Source organism: Bos mutus, chromosome 5 (genome assembly GCF_027580195.1).
Source record: "Bos mutus isolate GX-2022 chromosome 5, NWIPB_WYAK_1.1, whole genome shotgun sequence".
NCBI classification, from domain to species: domain Eukaryota; kingdom Metazoa; phylum Chordata; class Mammalia; order Artiodactyla; family Bovidae; genus Bos; species Bos mutus.
Genome location: NC_091621.1, coordinates 84328987 through 84353436, shown reverse-complemented (window position 1 = coordinate 84353436; position 24450 = coordinate 84328987). Strand labels below are relative to the sequence as shown.

Here is a 24450-nt window from a genome sequence, read left to right as displayed (position 1 = left end):
CAGGAAATGGCAACCCGTCTCAGTATTCTTGTCTGGAAAATACCATGGACAGAGGAGCCTGGCGGGCTACAGTCCATGGGGTCACAAAGAGTCAGACTATGATTGAGCACACACACAGACACAGGACTGCCTTACAAAAAGTGCTGAAAGATCTTCCTTCTGAAATGAAAAGACACAAAACTTTGAGTAAGGTAATAGAATTTCTAATTCTAAGAGAATCAGAAAACTGCAAATTCTGTACTAGAAGACGCTGTTAAACATTTAATTACAACATAAAGGTTAAAGAGGAAAAAGAAGTAAAAATAACTAAAGTGATGTCAATTTGGTAAATAATTTGGGACCACAAAAATATTGCAGAAAATTCATATAGGCAAAGGAAGATAAGATGCTATCAGCAGGAAAAGAACTACTTTATCTATGAGAAATTTATACACATCCCATGGTAACCATGGAATATAATTCTACTGCTAAGTCACTTCAGTCGTGTCTGACTCTGTGCAACCCCATAGACGGCAGCCCACCAGGCGCCCCCGTCCCTGGGATTCTCCAGGCAAGAACACTGGAGTGGGTTGCCATTTCCTTCTCCAATGCATGAAAGTGAAAAGTGAAAGTGAAGTCGTTCAGTCGTATCCGACTCTTAGCGACCCCATGGACTGCAGCCAACCAGGCTCCTCTGTCCATGGGATTTTCCAGGCAGGAGTACTGGAGTGGGATGCCATTGCCTTCTCCGAATATAATTCTAGGTAAGATACAAAACACAACAAAAGAGGAACTAAGAAAAACATTACAGAAAACCACCAAGCTAAAATGGCAGACAGAAATAGACACACACAAAAGAAACAAGAAAGATACAGAATAACCAGAAAATAAAAGATAAAATTAATAGTAAGTCCTTATTCATCAACTGTTAATACCACCCTAAATGTAAATGGATTGAATTCATCAATCAAAAAGATACAGGGTATGGGAATTCCCTGGCACTCCAGTGCTTAGGACTTGGGTGCTTTCACTGCTGTGGCCCTGGTTCAATCCCTGGTCAGGGAACAAAGATACTACAAACCACATGCTTCAGACCAAAAAAATAAGAAAGATACATACATGCTGGTTGAAAAGATTAAAATAACAAGACCCAACTACATGTTGCCTCCAGAAGACTCAGCTCTAAAGACAAACATAGGCTCAAAGTGAAAGAAAAAAGATGACATTCCAAGCAAACAGCAGACAAAACAGACCCCAAAAGGGTAATAAGAGACAAAGATGGACAGTATATGATGATAAAGGGGACAATTCATCAAGAAGGTATAACAGTTAATAATATATATGCAAATTACATAGGAGCACCAAAATACATAAGGCAATTATAAACAGACCTACAGAAAGAAACTGACAGCAACACAGTAACAGTACAGGACTTTAACACCCCATTTACATCAATGGACAGATCATCCAGATAGGAAGCCAACAAGGAGACAGCAGTCTTCAGTGAAACAATACATCAGATTGGACTTGATAAATATATATGTAGGACATTTCATCCAAATATTGCAGAACACACATTCTTCTCAAGATCACATAGAACATCCTCAAGAACAGACCATATTCTAGAATGTAATACCAAGTCTCAATAAATTAATTAAGACACAGATCAAACATCTTTTCCAACTCACAGAAATGAACTATAAGAAAAAACTGGAAAATTCACAAATATGTGGAGACTTAACAACATGTTACCGAACAACCATTGGGTCAACCAAAGAAGAAATGTTTTTATACCTGAAGACGAATCAAAACGTAAATACACCATTACCAAATCTACGGGATGCAGCCAAAATGGTATTAAGAGGGAAATTCATAGCAATACAGGCCTACCTCAACAAACAAGAAAAATTTCAAATAAAAATTCAAATCTTACACCTAAAGGAATTAGAAAAAGAGCAAAGTCCAAAGTCAGTAGAAGGAAGGACATAAAGATCAAGAGGAGAAATAAATCAATTAGAGGGTAAAAAAACAATAGATTAAAAAAAAAAGAAAACTGACAAACCTTTAGCTAAACTATGAAAAAAGTACCTGATAAATAAAACCTGAAAACGAAAATGAGAAATTACAACAGATACCACAGAAATACAGCAGATTATAAGAGAATACTATGAAAATTATATGCCAACAAACTGGACAATGTAAGAGAAATGGATAAATAGTTAGAATCATGTAACCTTCTAAGACTGGATCATGAAGAAACAGAAAACCTGAATGGGCCAATCATTAGACCAATCACTAGCAGAGAAATTGAAATACTAATCAAAAACCTCCCAAAAAACAAACGTCTAGGACCAGATGGCTTCACATGTGAATTCTACCAAACATTCAAAGAAAAGCTAGACTCAGACTCTTCCAAAAAACTGAAAAGAGGAAATGCTTCTAAACTCATTTTACAAGGCTAGCACAAGGACAATATAAAAAAAAAAAAAATACAGACAGTGTCACTGATGAACACAGATGCAAAAGCACTCAACAAATATGAGCAAATCAAATACATGTGTGGAAGAACACCACAGGTAAAGCAGGTCAACTGGTATTAGACTGAAACTCAACTTTTGATGATGAGCAAACTGCAGTGTGTCAAAACGAACGTTATGGGAAATCTTCTGACCTACTCTTCTGCAATGCTCAATGACATTAACACAAAACTACATGCACTGGGCCCAGCAACCAAGAGTAAATGCTCACCATGCTCACATTTTACAATCTTAGCTACACACTAAATTTGTGTAACTTAGCTACAAAAATTTGCTTTTCTAAAAGTAAAAAATTCCCTCAAACATGTAATAATCTTATATGAGTCTTATTAGGCATCCCAATATAAATGAATTCCTGAAATGGCTTTCTTTAATAGGAACATAAAAACCTTTAGCAATTTCATAATAAATTTGTAAGACTTAAAAAATGTAGCTCTCTCACTAGCAGGGTCTTATAAATACTGAAAAGGAAAAAAGGTCCTTACAATGCTGTAAGATAAAAGCATTAAGATAAATTAATCAAATACTAGGTAACTCCATTAAAAGTGTTATTATTTCAAAACACATTACTCATACCATAAATGTAACTGAAGTCTTATTATTTTAAAAAGGGCTTCTACAAATATGTATGTGTGTGTCTGTGTGTGTATATATGAATCACTTTACAGTACACCAAAAACTAACAAAACATTATAAATCAACTGTGCTTCAATAAGGGGAGGGGCACTCTACAAAAACAAGATTGAGAACATTTTTCACAAAAGTAAACTAACTAAAAATACTCCTATTACAACTGAGTATGCAAAAATATGTCAATAATTCTTTTCATTGAGAATGTTCAAACTGTAGTTCCCTTTATAGGTTCAAATATAAATATTACCACAGAGTATCATTTAAGACAGTGTGCTTCAGCCATACTCTCCAAAATACCTTTCTATAACAAGTAATTCACCTATAACACTCATTCAATAAATATTTTAGAGACTAATTTTGTACCATGTATTATGTTAGAGACTGGCTATGGCTGAAACACTGAAAACAACTTTGTAGTGGTATTACAGCACATCTATTTTCTCTTTCACACTGTGAAAAGCCATTTGGTATAGTAGAAAGACTATCGACCTAGAAAAAAAAAAAAATGCGTTCCAATTTCTGCTCTGTTTACAAGTCCTTTTTAATTTTCACAGTAATATAGAACCATGTGTTATATGCCATGCAAATCTGATTCAGAGAATGAACTGCACTATGTAAATATGTTTTAAAAATTTTAATTTAAAGTAATACAGCACTCGTTACATTCTCAAGGCTACTGAAGCTCATAACCATTAGTAATGACAAAATACTCTAAAACCATTAAAAAACAAAAAAACTCCTCAGACTTTATTTGTATTAAAGCTAGTGTTTGAATTGCAAAACATCCTCTACTAGGTCAGATTCTTGTAAGAATTAAAAATAAAAATATATAAGACATTTTATCTTAAAATCTTACCTTTTAAGAAACATTTCTTACATTTTAGAAGTAGAAAAATACTATTCATTAAAACAAACGAACAAAAAAAACTTCTCTCAAAAAACAAAAAACCCCCAAGACATTCAAATGACATATATGATTGTACTCTTTTTAATAAAGGCTTTATATATAAGCATTCCCTTGTAGGTGTGCAACCCCCAGCCTTGCTATACATATAAACGTATCGGTTTTTCCAATAGGGAATCTACCTAAATAAGAATTTCTCTTTGTCTTTTAGAGAACATATGAAAAGGTATTAGACTATAAAAAGAAAAGAAAAAAGTTGTAATCATATAGGAAGCCCCCATCAACTATTTTAAAGACTTCAACTATATTTACCCACTTTTATCCTTTATTCAAATATCTAACACTTTTGCTAACCAACCATATGATATTTTTAAAAGAATTCAAAGAGCAAACAATAAAAGATGTATTAAATAACTGTGGCAAATTCTATCCTTTTATGAGTACTTGCATATTTAAAATATTTTATTAAGGTGTGGGAGGAGAAGTTTCACAAAGATTTGCTGATATGATTATCAATGCTTTCAACGAGAATAAAACAGATCTTAAAATACGCATTGAGAGTCAACTACTGTCCATCTTAATTTTCCTTCGTCTGAAGTTCAGAGGTAATGTGTGTCCACTTTAGGGAAGATTTTATATTTGAAAAAGTTTATTAGAAAAATAAACAACTTTAAATTTTACAATATTTTCCACTTCCAAGAGTCTTTCAGATAGAGAAGATGAACCTTATGATTTAAACATGATCCAATTTACAAAATCTCATTTAGTCCTATTGAGTAAAACAAAATACAATAACAAATGGGGAAATGTTAGTAACTATTAAGAACTCCAATGTAAAAGTTAAAAAAAAAAACAAAACACCATTTGTTGCATGTATCTTAGTCTGGCAGTATTTATACTCTTATGTATATTAAAAAGCTTCACCAAAATTTAATGTGCTGCTTTATTACCAAGATAATACTATCATATTAAAATATAATTTGTGCAATCTAGGTTTATTTTATAGAAAAATTTATCAACTATAACCAGGGATTGACAAATTTTTCCTTAAAAGGTCAGATAGCAAACATTTTGTGCTTGCAGGTAATAAAGTGTCACTACTTAACTCTGTCATACAGGAAGAAAGCAGCCACAAGTAAATGAATGGGTATGTCTGTGAGCTGCCGTTTTGCCTGCTGCTGAAAAGACAATGCATATTTTATATATATATATAGGGGTGAGAAGAGATGCAGAAGGGTGGGGAATACAGGGATAGGGATAATATAGATGGATAGCTATTACTAAATAAACAGTATAAAGTAAAAATTTCCACACTTATTTCCCAATCACAATTGCATGTGTGTATATTTGTATACATACAAGTTATAAAACTATTTCATTTTAATTCCATATTCTTTTTTGGTGTGTGTAAATAGTATCAGAACAAAGTCAGATAAGCAGCAGAGTATCATGAGTGACTGAGTACTCAGAGGGTAATCAATAACCATGAAATTTGGTTTTGACCATCTTAGTATTTCTACACAATGGGAAAACTAATTTATCTGCTGTGCCCCTGAAGAAAACATTAGATGTATAATTCAGATGTCGTTTTAAAACTTAATTGAATTGTTACAATTCTGAAACTAAATGTGATTTGCTTTGTTTTATTAGAAAAAATACTCAGGCAAGGTCTACAATCATCGGTCAATTAAGAATGACTTACAAGAACATGAGGCAATAAAATAAAAATACAGGTACAAACTATATATCTGAAACACTATTTGGCAATTTTATAACAAATCAAAATTTAAAAAGAACAAAGGAGATTGCAGATTACTTCATAGATACAGAATAAAGCAACTGATGAAGTGCTTAAGCAAAAGAAAACAAAAAATAGTTAAGAAAACACACTGCTTTTCTTCTTTTCAAAAATAAAATCACATTTGCTACAGATCGTATGAATAATACCCTTATTAAACAACCATTCCAGAATGTCTTACAGAAGCAGTGCTTTTATTTGCACTTCATTTAACTTTATATGACTTACTTCATGTATATAGCTCTTTAACCCCACTGTTAACGAATAAAGCCTCCCGTAATTTTTATCGTTTTTTTAAATTTTTTTAAAGTAAATGAGAAATGATTTATGTATCATGGAACCTTTCCCATTTTGGAACCAAAAGGCTTATTAATTCTATATTTTTGTCTATTCTTTCTTTAAAAAATTTTAGTGTAAAAACTGCTGGTTTTTTTATATCACTGTAGTAGAGTGAAAACTCCTCAATCAGGAGTAGTTTCTGCAGTTTGACTGCATATAACCACATACTTTACAATATGTCCTTCCAACAGTAAGGAAATAATTGATTTCACGGTCACTGTCAGAAATGAGTGCCATAATTCTATTATGGGTAATAGGTCCTCCCTCAAAGACTTTCTGGAAGGATGTTCAATGTGTTTTGCTCTTATAGATATTAACAGTAGTACATAGTCCCTTAAGTCTGCAAAAGACATTTATTGTTAAAGAAGGTGCTTTATTAACAATTCCTCTGGCAGCACTAGTGAATTACAATATCCTTCAATATTATTTCTACCCATAATATATACATTTAACTTTTCATGCCTCTAGAAAAACATCTACAGTACATTTCATAATATAAAAATATATTACAAATCTGAATTATTTACAAGCAATGTTCTATTAACTCTATGCAACATTTGTTTGATACAATACTAACAAGTTACACATATTTCCATTTTTGTAAGTTAAAAAAAAAAATCCATATGGCTTCTTGCTTACCAAGCAAGAAAGTGATTTTATTTTCCTTTTCAAAACCAACTTTGGTGCATAAAGGATTCAGTTTGAAGATACTTGTAAAAAAAATACGATTTTTCTTATGTTAAGAAAAAAACAGCTCACAAACCAAATGCTTTCCTCAAAAAAAAAAAAAAATAGAGGCTTATTATATAGGTTAAAATGAAAATATGAGGATTATTCAAATAATTTGAAATAGAGGTTTTTCAAAAACCGTTAACAGATTAGTTATATAGGTAAATATTAACATACTGTACTCCATGAGAAAAAACCCTACTCCTGAAAGGGGAGCCACCAGACATTCTGCAACACTCTTTAACAGAAATTCTCAGCCCTAATTCGATAGACGAATTTTTAGTTGATTGCAAATGTCGTTCACTGTTTGCTTAAATACAAATTGAACACTTTTCTTATCAGAGTTCTGCAAAAGAACACAAATGGCAACCAATCACATCTATTTATCATAATTGAAAGGTAAATTATCTCTCGATAATTTTCATTGTCTAAATAGTTCCTAATAAGACTTCAAATCAATAGACACTGTCAAGACAAATATCCTTACAGTGCTTTTGGTATTTGTAAGGGCACATGTTGTAATTGGTTTTCTTTCCAATATCAACTACTGTAATCACTAAAGGGTTTAAAAAAAAAAAAAGCAGCTTAAAGCAGCAAGCATGCAAAGCCTTTAAGAAGCTGTTCCACTAAGTTGCCAGAAGAGTGTTTGCTCAGTCTCCCACAGTACCACTCCATGAAAATGTGGATATACAGTAATATATTAATATATTCCACAGAAGAGCCTACTTCATTCACAGAATGTTTACACTAAGCATAAATATTCTAAATACTGGATTTAAGGGAAAAAAAGGAAGGGGGTTGATTCTAATGTGCAACTTTTACTAAAACCCATTGTCAGTGACTAAGACTGCAGGTGTCCCCGCTTGTTTGCTTTTTATGTATTTATTTATTTTTTACCTCTTCAACCTCTTCTGCGGCATTGTTCTAGAAAAAGAGAAAAAGGGATAATCTTTTATTCAACTGAATGAAAAACACATATGAAGTGCTTCAAAAATACAAATATGTATAAGAAATAGAAAATGTGACAATCACCATGAAAATTTATTTCCTAAGCATTCACATGGTGGATATAAATTTAGTTACATAATATACAGCTTTTTAACAAATCCTTTTCATGTAACCTATTAATGTGTTTCTAAAAAAGAATCTCAAGTTTAAATTTATATGAAATTTAAATTAGTGTTTAGTGTTTAAATTTCATATAAGTATGTCCTTTTTACTGCTACTTTTGAAGTTAATATATTTTTGGAATGTTTGTCATGCTTTCATTTTGAGATGTTCATAAGCTGCAAACTTTTTCTCCTAAAACAAATTAGAATAATTGCTTTCTTCCCCTCGTAATTTCACATGCTTTCCCACTCAAAGTCCAAGCATTACTAAGCTGCTACAGCATGGCAAATGTAGGGAGTTCTGTAACTCCGCACCACTTTAGGGTAGATTTGATTCTAATTTCCAGAATCGTAGAAGCATGAAAGTTTATAGACTCAAGATTAAATGTTAAGATGGTGGAAGATGGTTTACAACTAAAGAAAATTAACTCCACATAAGTACCAAATACATCTTAAGAATGTGTATTTTCATTACCCCAGAAATTAGTAACAATTGCAGAATTATACCCTGAGAACAGGCGATGCAAGTCCTATGCACGTCTGGACATCAGTTCTGAGCTTGAACGACTTTTTTGTCACTTTCACCAAAATATCTAAATTGCTTCCTATATAGCATAAGAACAGCAAAAATAAGCTGATTCTGTGAAAAAGGAAGACTCTCATAGAGAGTGGGAAGTAGAATGCAGGGCAGAAACACAAGTTAGTCTCAACCTTTTATTTAAAATTCATGCCCCTTTATCAATTCACTGCTTAAGGCATGTTTAGGACCATTCTTGGTTCTCCCAAAATACCACTATTTTAGGATGCTAGTTTTAATCACTCCCTTCAAAGAATAAGCAGAAATAAGCCCTAAATTAGGAGCCAGTAAATAATAAATATCCAATTATTTTTCTTTAAAAAGAGAAAGGTAAATCATTTAAGGTTATTTCACTGTTCTCTCTGCTAGCTAGTTTCTTGATTAACCTAGTTCATTCCACAAGTTTTGGAAAAAACACAAGTTTTCATCAGACTTAGCACCTTCACCAAAAGATGCTTTCAAAGTCTGGAAGCATCTCAATGTCTCCTTGCAGCAAGGCCCATTATGTGAGAATCTCACTCTCAAAAGATGTCTCACATTCCAAGAAGTTGAGTCGTGGAATGAACAAATCCTTCAAATCAAAGTCTCTGTTTCAAATTTTGGCACAAGACATAGTGTACTTTAGGACAGCTGAAATTCACATCTGGGATTATCAATCATTTTGTCACTTTATTCTTATCCAATCTACTACTATATAAAGTATATACTAAAATAGAATTCCTTTTTAAAATACAGGAAGTTCACTCATTAAGAGTGCCTTTTAACCATTTTCAACCACTTTTTTAATCACCGTAGTATACGTCATTTGCACAGATGCAGAATGGAGTTCAGTCACACCCTAGCTGTGTCACTTTGGGCAAGCTATGTACCTCTTGCCTCAGATTTCTAACGTGTAAAACAGACATAGGAACACCTACTTCACAGGCCTGCTGTGAGGAGGAAGTGTTATGTAAAGCACCCGCACAGTGACTCAGCAAATAGACAGAAATGGTGGTCTCTTCTCCTTCCCCCACTAAACATACTCCATATGCACCACACACAAAAACAAAGGTAAGATCAAAAACCTTAGAAATGTGAACACTCTAAGCTACCTCTTAAAAACAAGCACAGTAATATCTGAACTGCTCTTCTGAAAAGTCTGGGAAGAGCTTAAGTTTAAGAACTTCAACCATTAATGGTATTCAGTGAACATGTGATATTATGACCAGGTCTACATGTTTGATATTATTAAAAAAGAATTACATACTTAAACAAAAGGCACTTATTTTCAAAACACTCTATATCACAGTCTAAGCTACTCAAGATAAATCTGGAATTAACCGGGCATATAAACTTGACCAAAATATTGCCCTTCTAGAGTTTACAATGTATGTATCACTGTGATGTAATTTCCATACACAAAGCTCCAGAAAGCAAGATGTGCTTGATACTGAAACTCAGTACTTATTAAGTCCTGACCTTATATCCAAAATTTAAGATTTATGATTACAATTCAAAGTGAAACATCAAAACAAGAATTAAATTACCTGTATATGTTTGGGTCCAAAAGCAAGGCAGTATCTTTGGGTAGCTTTGATAAATGAACTACTTTAGTTTTTAATTGATGTCGTTCACTTTCATTCACCCACACATCAGGCAGACTGTGAATTTAAAAAACAAGTCATATATAAAATAACATTAAGTTTAAATTTATCCTTCACATACCTTCACATTACTCACATTACCCAGCTTTTTCTGACTTGTCTGACTGGGTCACCTAGGTTAACAAGCTTATCAGACACCAAGGAAACTCAGTCATCTAAGTACTGGGATGTAAAGACCCAGCCAGAAAATGGTATGGTGAAATTTTAGACATAAATCTGGAAATGAATTTTGATGGCAAAGTCATCCTACAACTTGGAAACACATATTAACACACTGTCTATCTCTTAGCTTGCTAAGTGCAATTAGATCATGATGTGATAAAAAGCTGAAATCTAGTTTCTTTATAAAGAAATAAGAAGTAAAAACCCCACCAGATTTTCACTTTGAAAAAAATGAACTTCGGAATAAAAGCATTCTGATATTTGGATTGATCGATTTCTAAAATATTAAGACTACAGACATCCGAATATAATTTTTTTTTAAGGAACAGTTATAACCTTACTATAAAAAGAGCTCTTACAAATCAGTATGAAAAAAGTGAACTCTCATTAGGGGAAAAAGAATAGGGGAGACAAAGGGCATAAACCATTAATTCACCAAAGATGCAGTTGCCTTATAATCAAAGAAATGCAAAATGTAAAAACTCCAAGAGCCAGTGTTGATAGTAAGTCAGAAGTAAGCTCTCTAATGTCAGAGATGATATTAGAAGCTGACACAAACTTTCAGGAAGGCAACGCCTATCTCCATAACATTTTCCATAGCTTGTAAATAAAAACAAAGTTTAATGTTTTTTAAACAGTGGAGAAAAATGGGTAGCTTTAAATGTTCAGTAAAAAGTTCATTAAATAAATGTTACATGAACATTTCAAAATATTTTAGAGTGGCATTTTTTAAAAACCTGGAAGGGAGGGGGTAAAAGCAAGTGGAAAGGATGTCCTACACTCACAGACATTTGATAATCACAGGATTTTTAAAAAGTTAAATAGATTGCTTTACTTCAATATGCTAATGTGCACTGTAAACTCCTATCTATTTTTTAAATTTATTTTTAGTTGGAGGATAACTGCTTTACAATGTTGTACCAGTTTCTGCCATACAATGTGAATCAGCATGTACATGTGTCCCCTCCCTCTTGAACCTCCCTCACCCCTCACCCCATCCCAAATCTATTTTTAAAGCTCTTAATTCATATCATGTTCATTAACATCTCTTTGGACTGGAGTTTGGGAAATGATGTTGTAGAAAAATATATAATAACAAGAATAAGTATGGACCATATCTTATTAATTTTTAATGAGATTCCATTCATTTCAATTTATTATATTGGTGCTTTTCTATGATATACCTTCATTTACCTTTTGTAACAACTAAAAAAATTTTTAAGAATAAAAGGATTATTGAACATTAAATATCCAAATTAAGGAGCACATGGGTCAGAACCACTCTAATAAAAGGGTACTAAAACTCAAAGAAAAATGTTAACACTCCTAGAAAACTCACCAATTGCTTTTTTCAATAAAATATCATTAATAATGTCCTGAAAAATGTTTAGAAATTGTTAAAAATAATTGTCTCAAAGGCATAACTAAGGTTGCTTATGCCCTATCCTACTTGAAGGTTATTAAAAGTTCTAAAAATAATCACATTCTAAAAATGATTAAAAATTGCTATGACAACTTACATTAAAAAAACTACTATTTTAAAAGTTAATTTTAAAGTTTATACCTTGAGCCAGGTACTCTTAAGAGCCTTTACAGATTATCTTTTTCATGCTGACAACCTCAAAATGTTCTGTGATTTCATTCCTGTTAAGTCTTCTATATTTGAACCCAATAGCTTAAGTAATTTTTGAGTAAAAGACTTTAATAAGAATAAGACATCAGTCTATTAGTTATATATGTGGTATTCCAAATACTCACATGTCTTCAGGCATCCAATGAAGCAAAAGTTTTATCTTTCCAGAATCCTCTTTTCTCTTAGCTATTACCTAGCAATGATATAAAATAAATTACAAAAACTATAAAACATCATTCTTATGTGCTTTAAAAAAGCTTTCAGTCCTAATCAAGAACTGAAGTGTTCACGTCTGGGACCAGATGTTACCACCACCACATCTTGTCCTGCCCTAGTTCACAGCAATTTCACCCTTGATCATCTATTTTCACAAAAGAAAAAGAAGAGAAAAAGTGAAGTAGCTTTACACAGCCAAAGACAAAAATCATATTATCTCTTAAAATGCTGTTTATTTTACTAAGTTTTTAGCTGAGCCAGAATACCAACCAAGAATCCACATTGGCTAAAATGGGTATTTTGGGGGCGGGGGTGGGGGTGGTGGTGAAATGTGTTTGAGGAACAGATGAATAGTGAAGGAAAAAATAACACTGGGAAAGGACAAGTCTCCTTTTTATGATTAAGGTATTTGTCATTTGTGTGGAGGCTTTTTGTTTGTGGGTTGATTTGTGTTATTTTAAATGAAACATTAACCAATCAGTGTTTAGGTTTGATTTTAAGGAATTTGGTTTGATTTTAAGGTGTGATTTGATAAAGGAATCTAAGTTAAGGTGTGAATCAACTAGAACTATAAGGACCTATGTAAGTGTAAAAAAACCCAAAATGCTTGTCTTCCATTACCAGATTCTAAAAACTGAAGTAACGATTCTTAAAAATCGATCAAAATGGCATTTTATAACTCTGAGAACTTCCATATTAATGAAATTAGAACACTAGTGTTTTAATAATCTACATGTCAATATTTTTACCAAGTTTTTAAGTTTCAAATAGCCTCACAAAGTAATGCTACGTGTCATCCTCAAAATATATTAGAAGTAAAAGCAGTACTTCAAACAAATACAAAACACTTTCTAGCCTCATTATTTAAAACTCTATAGTTAAGTACTCTAATTCTAGACTCGGTAATGGGATTAATTAAAAAGCCCAAAGACAGATCTGAAGACACTAAAACAAACTATCTCTACAGGCAAAGAAATAAGATATAAAAATAATACAATGCAACCAAGTATAGCAAGTCAACTGATTGCTAACTGGGATTCTGCTGACCTCTTCTGGAGAAGGCTCAAAGAAAATGTTTCAATTAAGGAAGACAAAGTAGGCAAACTGAACAGCACAGTACACCACGTAAATATTCTTATGTAAAATGCTTCACTATCAATATGGCTATCAAATTAACTATAAAAGCTAATTTGATACTAGAAAACTTCTATTTACAGTTAGTACTGAACACTGACTACTAACAGAAATGATTCTGTATAATACAAACCGCCTTCATCAACCTTTCTCAGTCACAGTCATGGAAGTTTCAAGGATTTCCTCACCTAGCCCCTTTCCTTTCTATTGTGTCCAAGGAAGACCATTACCCATCATGGATGTTTCTTCCTTCCAATTCCCCCAGGAAAAAGCATTCTTCAGATTACATTACACCTTTGTTACTTCTCCTCAGTCAAGGTACCTCTGCCACCACAATGTCGCTTGGGGTGCAACATCACTCTTATTTCTAGGTTTTTAAAAATTTATTGATAACAGCTATCAATCATGTTCTTAAACCCTCGCAGATGTTTTCTACAAATGGAAAACTTTTCATTTTCATAGACTATGTTAGCAGAGTAAATTTTAAGTTTTCTTCCAGACTCCTAATATCACATTTTTAGTTCCTCCATTTTTTTTATCATTTTACTTCTCCTGTGTCAATTAAGGATTTCATCTCAAGGATCAGCTCTAGTGAAATCATGTGAAAACCGATGCTACACTTTTTAAAACAGAACCTTAACTATCATCGTCGCCTCTATTCCCTAACAGGTAGAGGTCCCTGTTAAATATTAGACCATTATTTCATCAGATTACCCTTTTAAATCATTAAATGTTGATAGGTCCAAACCTCAGTCCTTCAATTTCTTCTCTTTTCTATTTAATATGTCCTAGGTGATCTTATCCAGTCTGGTATCTTTAAACACCCTAATACACGAATAACTTCCATTCTTATCTGTAGTCACATCTCTCCTCTAAGCTCAGACTCATATCCACCTGCCTACATGACAAAAGCATTAGATTCTTCACAAAATGTGTTGAAATTACGGCTCTTGATATTCCCCTCTCCTTCAACCTGGGCTTCCCTCGTGGCTCAGTGGTAAAGAATCCAGCAGCCAAGCAGAAGACACAGGTTTGATCCCTGGGGCAGGAGGATCCCCTCGAGACAGGAATGGCAACCCACTTGAGTATTCTTGCCTGTAAAATCCCATGGCCACAGGAGCCTGGCGGGCTACAGTGGATAGGGTTGCAAAAGAGTCAGACATGATTTAGCAACTAAGTAACGACTCCCTCAACCTGCTCATCTCACAGACTGTTAACTGCAACCACTCTGGTGTTTTCTCACTTGAGATACTGAAAAGACTGACCCCTTCTCTCCCCCACACTGACCTACAATATGTTCTCAATACAGAAACTGAAGTGAGCACATTAAAACCTGCATGAGAGGCAAGAGACTGGTAAGTTCTCTAAGGCAGAGGGCAGAGACAGAGATGAACACACAAAGCTACACCAGTAAAGTTTAACTGTGGTGATGGTGGTGGTGGTTTCATTGGTAAGTAAAACTGTCAAAATTCAGAGAATTGTATACTTTTTTTTTTTTCCCTGGCCACACAGCTTACAGGATCTTAGTTCCCAGATCAGGAACTAAACTCAGGCTCCAGCAGTGAAAGCACAAAGTCCTAACCACAGGACCATAAGAAATTCCCTTGTATACTTAAAATGGGTGAGGTGAGTTTATATTTACTACACCTCAACAGAACTTTTATTTAAAAGATCACATCAGAGCATGGCTACTCAAACTTCTCCAACGGCTTCCCAACACATACAGAATAAAAAGCCAAGTGTCAGTGCAACCAGATTCTCCCATTACTTCTCTGACACTTCTACTCTCTCTGCCTCAGTCATTTCCTCCAGCTACACCAGCCTTCTCAGTGGTTTCAAACCTACCTGGCATATTCCAATTTAGGATTCTACACCTGCCTCTGGCCACAATGCCCCTCCCCTAGTAAGTGAATGGTCATATCCTCACTTTCAAGCTTTTAATTCATTTACCCTGTTTATCATGTATCCCCTATTAAAGTGTAAGCATATCCGGTTTCTTGTTTTTCATCCATTTTGTTCACTTCTGTATCATTAGTACCTGGCACGTGTAGCTGCTTAATATTTAAGTAAATGAACAAATTAGCCCTAATGCCACACTCCTTTTGAGTCTGGGACCACAACTTACTAACCTTTAAAAGAAATTATAATAAACTTAGAAGGTGGAAAGGGGGAACAAATTAGAAGTATGGGATTAACAGATACAAGCTACTATACATAAAATAGATTAGGAACTAGAATTTATTGTATAGTATGGTAAATAATCTGCCTGCAATGCAGGAAACCGGGGTTCGATCCCTGGGTCAGAAAGATCCCCTGGAAAAGGGAATGGCACCCCACTCCAGCATTCTTGCCTGGAGAATTCCATGGACAGAGAAGCCTGGTAGGCTACAGCCCATGGGATCACCAAAGAGTAAGGACATGACTGAGCAACTAACACTTTCACAGGTAATTATATTCAATATCTTATAATCTATAAAGGAATATAACCAGGAAAATAACATATATATATAACTGAATCACCTTGCTATATACCTGAAACACAATATTGTAAATCAACTGTATTTCTAGAAGAGAAAAAGATCACATGGATAAAATTTAAGTAACTTATTTTCTATCTCACATGCTTTTTATTCAGCAAAACCCTTAAAAGTCTACTTTTAAGTCTACTTTATCAAATCATGAAATATTTTTTATGATCAGTCAATCCTCAGGCTTTTTTTTTTTTTTTTTTTTTGATGTGAACTTTTCAAAGTCTTTATTTAATTGATTACAATATTGTTTCTACTTTATCTTTTTTGGCTCTCTGGCCCTAAGCCATGTGAGATCTTAGCTTCCCAACCAGAGGTCAAACCCACACCCCACTGCATTGGAAGGCCAAGTCTTAATTCACAGGACAGTCAGCAAAGTCCCAATCCTCAGTTTATTTCAACTTGTAAAATGATTAATATTTTCTATCTCCTATATGTTAATACATAAATGTAAACTTGGATAATAAATGTTAATTTCAACTTAAAAAAAAAAATTATAGACCTACCAAATCATAAACCTATGTTACCAAATTCCAAAGGAGGACTTTAACCATCACTGCTGAGCAAGCTCCTAATATTGCTGAATCCCAACAAAATTTCCAGCACAGCCATTTTAACTTTGTCTTCAAAGCCTCTAATGTTCCTTCTGACCCTTTCTTATTTAATAAATGTATTTCCAACATTCTTTAAAAGCACATACGTATGGCAAACCTTTCCTTAAACCCAACTCACACCTATTATGTACTCCAAGCTCAGAAAAGATTTCCTTTCCTTGTGTCTAATCTTCTACCTTCTTGTCTTTAACTTTGGGAATCAAAATCAGGGACTGTGAACTGAAGCAGTCATAGAAGAAAAAGCGAAAGTACAAGAAAACCTCATTAGTAGAGGAGTTGGGAAAAATAAAAGATTCAAACCAGTAGAAATATCCATACTGCTCTTTTATATTTAAATTCTCATGCATTTTTATTAGAATATATAAAACATAAATTCTATTTCAACTGCCAAAATTAAAGAAACTCTAGGGATTCAAATCACTGAGTCTGGTCTAAAGTTTCTCTCTACTAACTCACCTACATCAAAATACAGCAATATAAAGATGACTGGATAATAAAATGGCAAGGTGAATGAGAAGAAAATAACTCTCTATTAACTTCTAGTTAACCAAAAACAAACTAGTTATTTTTTTTAATTTGATATTTTGCTTTTTCCAACAGTTATCCAACAAATATACACACAATTCTACATGCTTCAGATACATCCACAGGAAAAAAAAGAAAGATAAAAATTCCTTCTTTCATGAAGCTTTCATTTGATAACCATTATCTTATTTTCTGTTTAACACTAGCTTTAGATGTGCATTTTAGGGGAAACAGACAGCATACAGAAACATAGACAGGGATGTACCTTAAAGGAAGTCTAATGCTCTAACGTTACATATAAGGAAACCAGAGGTCAGAAAACACACCTCGTTTACTTAAAGTCAGAGACGGATCTTCAAATGCTTAGTAACCCAAATACCATCCCAATTTCCTAAATAGCTCAAATTAAAGGCTAAAAAACTTCATGTGATCTTTTAAACATAGAACTGTGGGAAATATTTGAAAAATAAAATAAAATCAGATACTTACAGTACTATGAAAAACAACACTGTGTCCCTTTCCTAAACTTTCTATATGAGCTGAGAGGTTAAAGCATATGGCTCGATGTCTTATCGCATCCAGTGTTTGTGCATCGAAGAAATCATGCGGCCGTGCTAAAAGTCAATACAAAAGCAGTAAAGAATATTTAGGAAAATGTCTCAGAACAGCCATAATTAGTGATCCATTTTTCACAAAAATACATACTAAGTAAAAAAGACTGAAACAATTAACTATCTATCTATCTAGTGTTTAAATATCAAGATTTTCTTTGCTTTCAAAACAGAACCAAGCTGACAAGGTTAAGGGTGTAAGAAGCAGAACTCTAAGAAGGAAGTGTGGTTTAATTCTGCTCCTTGGTATGTGAGATTTTAACCTTCAACCTCATGACTGTACACGTTAGCTATTCTCTTTTTCATCCAGTTTTGCATTTTACTCCAGGACCCCTCCTGAGCACCAGTCCTGCATTTTCAACAATATGACAAACGTCTTCATCTGTGCACTACAACAAGATCTCATTCACCTTGGCCAAACATATGATATACACATTTCATGAACAGTTTACATTATTATGTAATAAAAATTTCCTTCAGATTTGACAAAGTAGTAATATTAAAATTTAAAAATTTTGACATTTTCCTGATTATGAGTAACTCTTCTAATGATAATCTAAGAAAAATTATAAATACATTTAAATGCCAATGAGTCCTCCAAAATTCTTTCAAACATCCAATCCCATCAGTTATCACCTATGTGACTTTGCACAAACTGTCTGATCTTTCTTAGTCTGTTTCCTAATCTGAGAAATGGAAATGCAACAGCTATAGATGATGAGTAAAATAAACGCACAGGAAAAATGCCTTAAGCCATAATGCAATTATACTGATACGCTTAAGTCATTTTTTAAAAAATGGACAAACCTAGAGTAAGCAATCTTTCAGTATAATCACAACAAAGTTATACACTAAAGATTTGATAGGATCATTTTTTAAATTTCTATTTTCAACCCATTAATAACTATAAATTGTATTGTTTCTGTTCCTAATAACACTGTTCAAAGTAAGGAAAGTGCATTTATTATTTTACAATTGTGGAGCTTTCTAATACATGTAAAATATCTCAATATCATCTGTAATTAAAAATTAAATTTTACTGACAATAAAAGAAACAGCCTAATTTCCTGGTACAGCATATTCTAAATTACATATATGCTAATTTACCACACTATTCTGACTTAACACACGGGTAGACTAAAATTGTCTCTACTACTCACGTACACCTACACATCTACCAGTTGGTATACTCAGTAAAGCAGTCTGAATAGCTCTTTTCTCATTGGATTTTTGCTCAAAGGGAAATAAACAGAACAACAGCTAGTAATAAACTAACAGAACCCACAAGATTAACAAAGCAATGACAATGGGAAATCAGTTTTTAAAAACTCACATTTATTTATGAGAGGAAAAAAGTCATGATTTTACCTAATGCTAAGAAACAAATCCCCTTCCTACTTCATCTGCTGCTACTGGGTGAAAAAATGCGTACTTTCTCCATACTCTCCAAATATGCTTTCTCTTGAGAAGAATAAGCTTATTAATAATGACTCACCCCTCTAAATCACTCAAATCTATCACTCCTCAACTCAAGATTAAATAAACACAGAGGTCATCACTTGAATTAAATTCAGAATAATAAAAAGAGCGCTCAAATTTCAGATTCTATGCATCAGACCTTAACCTTTTTACGTCCACTACTAAAGGATCAAGAATACTAAACTAGAACAATGGTCTCCAAAGCAGGTGTGTGTGTCATGATCCACTATCATGAGGAAGAAAATAATACAACTTCTTTCTTTTTCCCATTTCTATGTTTTTCAGTATTCCTTCTTGTCAGTGTACACTAGCAGTGTTATCTCTATACACTGTAAGTACACCAAGTTAAGACTGAATGGCCAACCATTTTTCTTAGTAAATTATATAATCAAAAACTTTTTGTTTGAAGACCACAAAAATAAAGACTATTTCCCTGTGGTTCAAAAGTACACAATCACCTAATTATGTTCTGTCCTAAATATGGAGGCTACATCTAATAATCTTGTAATTAAGCACATGAACACTATACATATGCATCACAATAGACTGTTAAGCACTGAGACACAGACTACACTGAGTTTCCCTATTCACACACACCACTTTGGAACAGACAGGTTACTTTATTTTTACCTGATTTTTAAATCTTTAACAAGTTCAAATTTTCTAAAATATTGTTACAAACAGGAACTTTGTCATAATTTAAATTATTCAGAATTACTGCTGCTGCTAAGTCGCTTCAGTCGTGTCCAACTCTGTGCGACCCCATAGAGGGCAGCCCACTAGGCTGCTCTGTCCCTGGGATTCTCCAGGCAAGAACACTGGAGTGGGCTGCCATTTCCTTCTCCAATGCATGAAAGTGAAAAGTGAAAGTGAAGTCACTCAGTCGTGCCCAACTCTTAGCGACCCCATGGACTGCAGCCCACCAGGCTCCTCCGTCCATGGGATTTTCCAGGCAAGAGCACTGGGGTGGGTGCCATGGCCTTCTCCATTCAGAATTACAATAGTCCTCAAGTCCACATATACTGCTCCCTTAGCTACTAAAGATAAAACATACATCTGAATTCTCACAGGGACACCCCAAGATCCTATCTGTTCATTACTATTAACAAAAACAGATAAGCAGAGTTGAAGAATGGTAGAAACTGAATTTGCATGAGAGTCTAAGATAAAAACTAAACCATCTGACACACACTGCCTTTCAGTGTGTATTGAATACTTACGTAATGAGCGTCGTCTTTTGTTCTTTAATTTCCTCCTTTTGTTCATTCCAGCTTTAGAAGGAGATTCTTCTTTGGCCTTTGGCTGGCTAGAGACTTTTGAGGAGTTCTGCTGACTGAAGTGTGTGGGTACATGGCGAGCTAGCCCTCCCTGAGAAGCAAAGCTGGCATTGCAGCCACCGACGACACACTGAATAAAAAAATAATAATAATAGTCAGGGAAGCAGTACATGATGCAAGCAAAATAGAAACAAGTAGATATTTTGTATTTTCAGAAGTAAATCAGTAACACTACTGAAGTAATTCCAGAAAGGATCTATGATCCATGGACAGAGAAACCTGGTGGGCTATAGTCCATGGGGCAAACATGACTTAGCAACTAAATCTCACCACCACCAGTCTTCTGTACTTGCAAAACTGAGAAAACAAGGTCTACTTAACTGCCCAAGTCTCCTGGCAACTGCTATTTCAACAATGGATGCAGAGTGTTTGCAAATCACTAAAATTACAATTTTAGTAAGATTTCTAGTTAGATCTTAAAAAATAATATTTTCAGGTCTTCTAAGAAATGAATGTTACTAACTAAAACATTTTCTAGAAGTGATCCTCAAACAGTGAAATCCACACTGGACTGCTGGGGGGTTTCCATCAGTGATTTACTCAAGTTGTTTCATTTCTGACTTGACAACCAAACAAGAAGCAGGCAAATTTGCCATGTAGGTCACTAAATGTATCCAACACATTATTCCCAGATGGTTCAACTTACGTTTCTCTAGATTAATACCACAAAAGACTCCCCATGTTTCCACAATACTGCCCTCTAGTGTGTGTATTCTTTCAGTTGAGATACCGCTACCATTTCAAACTTCTAAAAGCACAATACAGCGAGAGAGAAAGAGAGAGAGAATGTGTGTGTGCATGTGCGCGCACGCAGAAGCGACCGAGTCTTTGCAACCCCATGGACTGTAGCCCTCCAGGCTTCTCGGTCAATGGGATTTTCCAGGCAAGAAAACTGGAGTAGGTTGCCATTTCCTCCTCCAGGGGATCTTTCAGACCAACAGCCCTCTATTAGTAAAAATCGTAACTTTATTCACAAAATCTCTTTAAATCTGACCACGTGAAAAGAGTTCACCCTCGTGTGAGGAACATCCTCACATTTTCAGATCACAATTAGAGAATTTATCCCAGCCCATCTTTTCCATGCATTTTCAAGGCAAGAATATACTTTTATGAATATATACATTACCAGAAGCGTCCTACAAATCATAGCTATCTCTAAATATACTGGCTTACAGATTCTGATAAAAATCAGTGCTGGCTGAAACACTTCACAGCAAAATCCTTGCATAGTACCGTTAAGAATTATTCTACTCATTTCACTATATATAGAGACATGTTAAGCACTCCAACGGTACTCAGTATTGCTAACAAAAACCTTTGACCATTCTGAAGTGCACACTAGGTTAAGAGAAGGCAATGGCAACCCATCCAATACTCTCGCCTGGAAAATCCCATGGACGGAGGAGCCTGGTGGGCTGCAGTCCATGGGGTCGCTAAGAGTCGGACACGACTGAGTGACTGCGACTTCACTTTCATTCATTGGAGAAGGAAATGGCAACCCACTACAGTGTTCTTGCCTTGAGAATCCCAGGGATGGGGGAGCCTGGTGGGCTGCCGTCTACGGGGTCACACAGAGTCGGACACGACTGAAGTGACTTAGCAGCAGCAGCAGGTTGAGAGAAGAATGACTCAAGATTTTAGTTCAAATACTTATCTATTCCATATTCGGTACTATTAACGTTAGATGCTAGAAGTGTGAGGATGGATAAGAGATATACTTTTTGCAGTGAAAGTGCTTATATGTGATCAGCAAGACATATATATATATAAAGCGACAACTTCAAAGGACTGTCATCAAGGGTAAGGCACAAAGAGTTATGGAACCTTGAAAAGAAACAATCAGACATATTCAGGGCTTCACAATTCATTTAATTCTTACAACTCTTATCAGTAGTGTGGTCCTTGGATTGCCTACATCACAGAAGGCTCAGCTATAGATTCTGACCTTGAGAAAGAAGCTGGGCATCTGACGGTTGCTGAATTCTTAGAACCTAAAATCTTAACTACACGTATTTTGAGCACCAAAAAAGAATAATGCTTTTTAAAGTTTCCATCTTCTGCAGATTACCACACTGCCAGAAAACACCACCATCTACTACAGGACCCACTAGTCAGATGCTGCTACTTACCACTATAAATACATGCTACTAGAAGAAACTGAATTTTTATTTTTATTTGATTTTATTAATTTTTTGAGGTGAATTTCATATAACATACCATTTTAAAGTATATAATTCAGTGGTATTTAGTGTATCTACAACCTACAAACAAATACAAGGTTTATAAGGACAGCTCCACATCCTTGTCCAGACTTGTCATTTTTCGTTTATTTTATTAAAACCATCCTAGTGAGTATGAAGTGGAATCTCACTGTGGTTTTCACTTGCATTTCCTTAATAATCATTTTAATTTAAAACCTGATAATTCCTTCTAAATACCGAAAAAAAATTTTAAATATGGTTGGAAAACATGAGTGTGTGAATCTACTTCTGCAACTGCAAATTTTATGATATCTAAATATAGATGAAGATAGGGAGGGAGGGGCAAATTAGGAGGAGACTGGGATTAACATACACACACTACTATGCATAAAACAGATTAACAACAAAGACCTACTGTTTATATTCAATGTCTTGTGATAACCTATAATGGAAAAGAATCTGAAAAAGAATATACGTATGTATATATAACTGAATCTGTTTGTATACCTATACCTAACGTAACAGTGCAAATTAACAATACTTCAATTAAAAAATGGCTAAAAAATAAAATAAATGAGATAGATGCAAGTGTTCAGAGACTGAATTAAGAGTGCTGAAGGAGAATCACCCTGAAGAGTTAGCTGCGCACTGTTCAATACATGCCAGTCATTAGACACATAGAGCTACTGAGTCCTTAAAATGCGGCTAGTTCAAGTTTTTTTAAAAGTGTTAAGTATAAACTCCACACCAAATTTGGAAGATTTAGTACCAGAAAATGCAAAAGATCTTATTAACTATGCATACTGACAAGATGCTGAAATGATCAAATAGGTTAAGTCTAAGATGTTATTTAAATTCTTTTCATTTCCACTTGTTTCAAGTATTTTAACACAGCATTGAAAATTTTTAAATATAAAACAACACATTCAGTTCACAAGTCATTTCTGTTAAAGTGTACAGTACTGCCATAGACTAAGACATGCACTACTTATTTTTCTTGCTTTTCCATTTTAAAAGACATCACCCCTATTTCCTAACACCTATTCTAAAAACATACTTTATTATTTATTTGGCTGTGTTGAGTCTTAGTTGCGGCATACGGTATCCAGTTCCCTGACCAGGGAGAGAACCCAGGGCCCCTGCCTTAGGAGCTCAGAGTCTCAGCAACTGGCCCAACAGTGAAGTCCCAAAACAACATACTTTGGGTCAATTACTTATTTTGTGCCCCATGTGACAGATACTTCAAGGAATGCAATAAATAAAACAGTTTTCCCCTTAGATTCTTGCTTAAGTACTGGTTATTCAAACAAATTTATGGACAAATTCCACATTCCAAATTTTAGAATTGCTACCTGACTACAGTTAAGGCAGCAATGACAATAACTGTTCAGACCCAAGTCCCCAGGGTTTAAATTTCTAGGGATTTTGTCATACAAATCCACCCAGGATTATCCTTAATTACAAGGATTCGAATAAGATAACAGATTCATTTTGTCCTGGGTTCCTTCAAAACTGCAAAACATAAGCTCTGGTAGTACCTAGAACTAAGAGAGTAAATATCTCAAGTTTATTTTAATCATTAATGATTCAATGCTCAGGAAATAAAATCAATAATGAGAATTCTAATGGAAAATTACTTTATCTTTGGTTTTGATTATTCATCAATCAAGAATCAAAAAATAAACAAAGAATCAAAAACAAATCCTAAAAAACATAAAGTAAACGAGAATTTAGAATGACAGAAAAGAGCACTTTTAATGAA

The 24450-nt window shown here is 34.2% G+C and overlaps 1 protein-coding gene across 1 annotated transcript in view; it reads right to left on the bottom strand.

The window, feature by feature from the left end:
- Positions 1 to 4485: 4485 nt before the first annotated feature.
- AEBP2 (AE binding protein 2) overlaps positions 4486 to 24450 on the bottom strand; it is a 62951-nt gene continuing 42986 nt past the window's right edge. Inside the window, exons 4-9 of the mRNA XM_005893216.3 lie at positions 20371 to 20557; positions 17550 to 17674; positions 12169 to 12236; positions 10132 to 10245; positions 7817 to 7843; positions 4486 to 7265 (exon numbers count right to left, since the gene is read on the bottom strand). Of these exons, the coding sequence (XP_005893278.2) occupies positions 7220 to 7265; positions 7817 to 7843; positions 10132 to 10245; positions 12169 to 12236; positions 17550 to 17674; positions 20371 to 20557 (567 nt within the window). The 3' untranslated portion in view covers positions 4486 to 7219. The remainder of the gene's footprint in view (positions 7266 to 7816; positions 7844 to 10131; positions 10246 to 12168; positions 12237 to 17549; positions 17675 to 20370; positions 20558 to 24450) is intronic.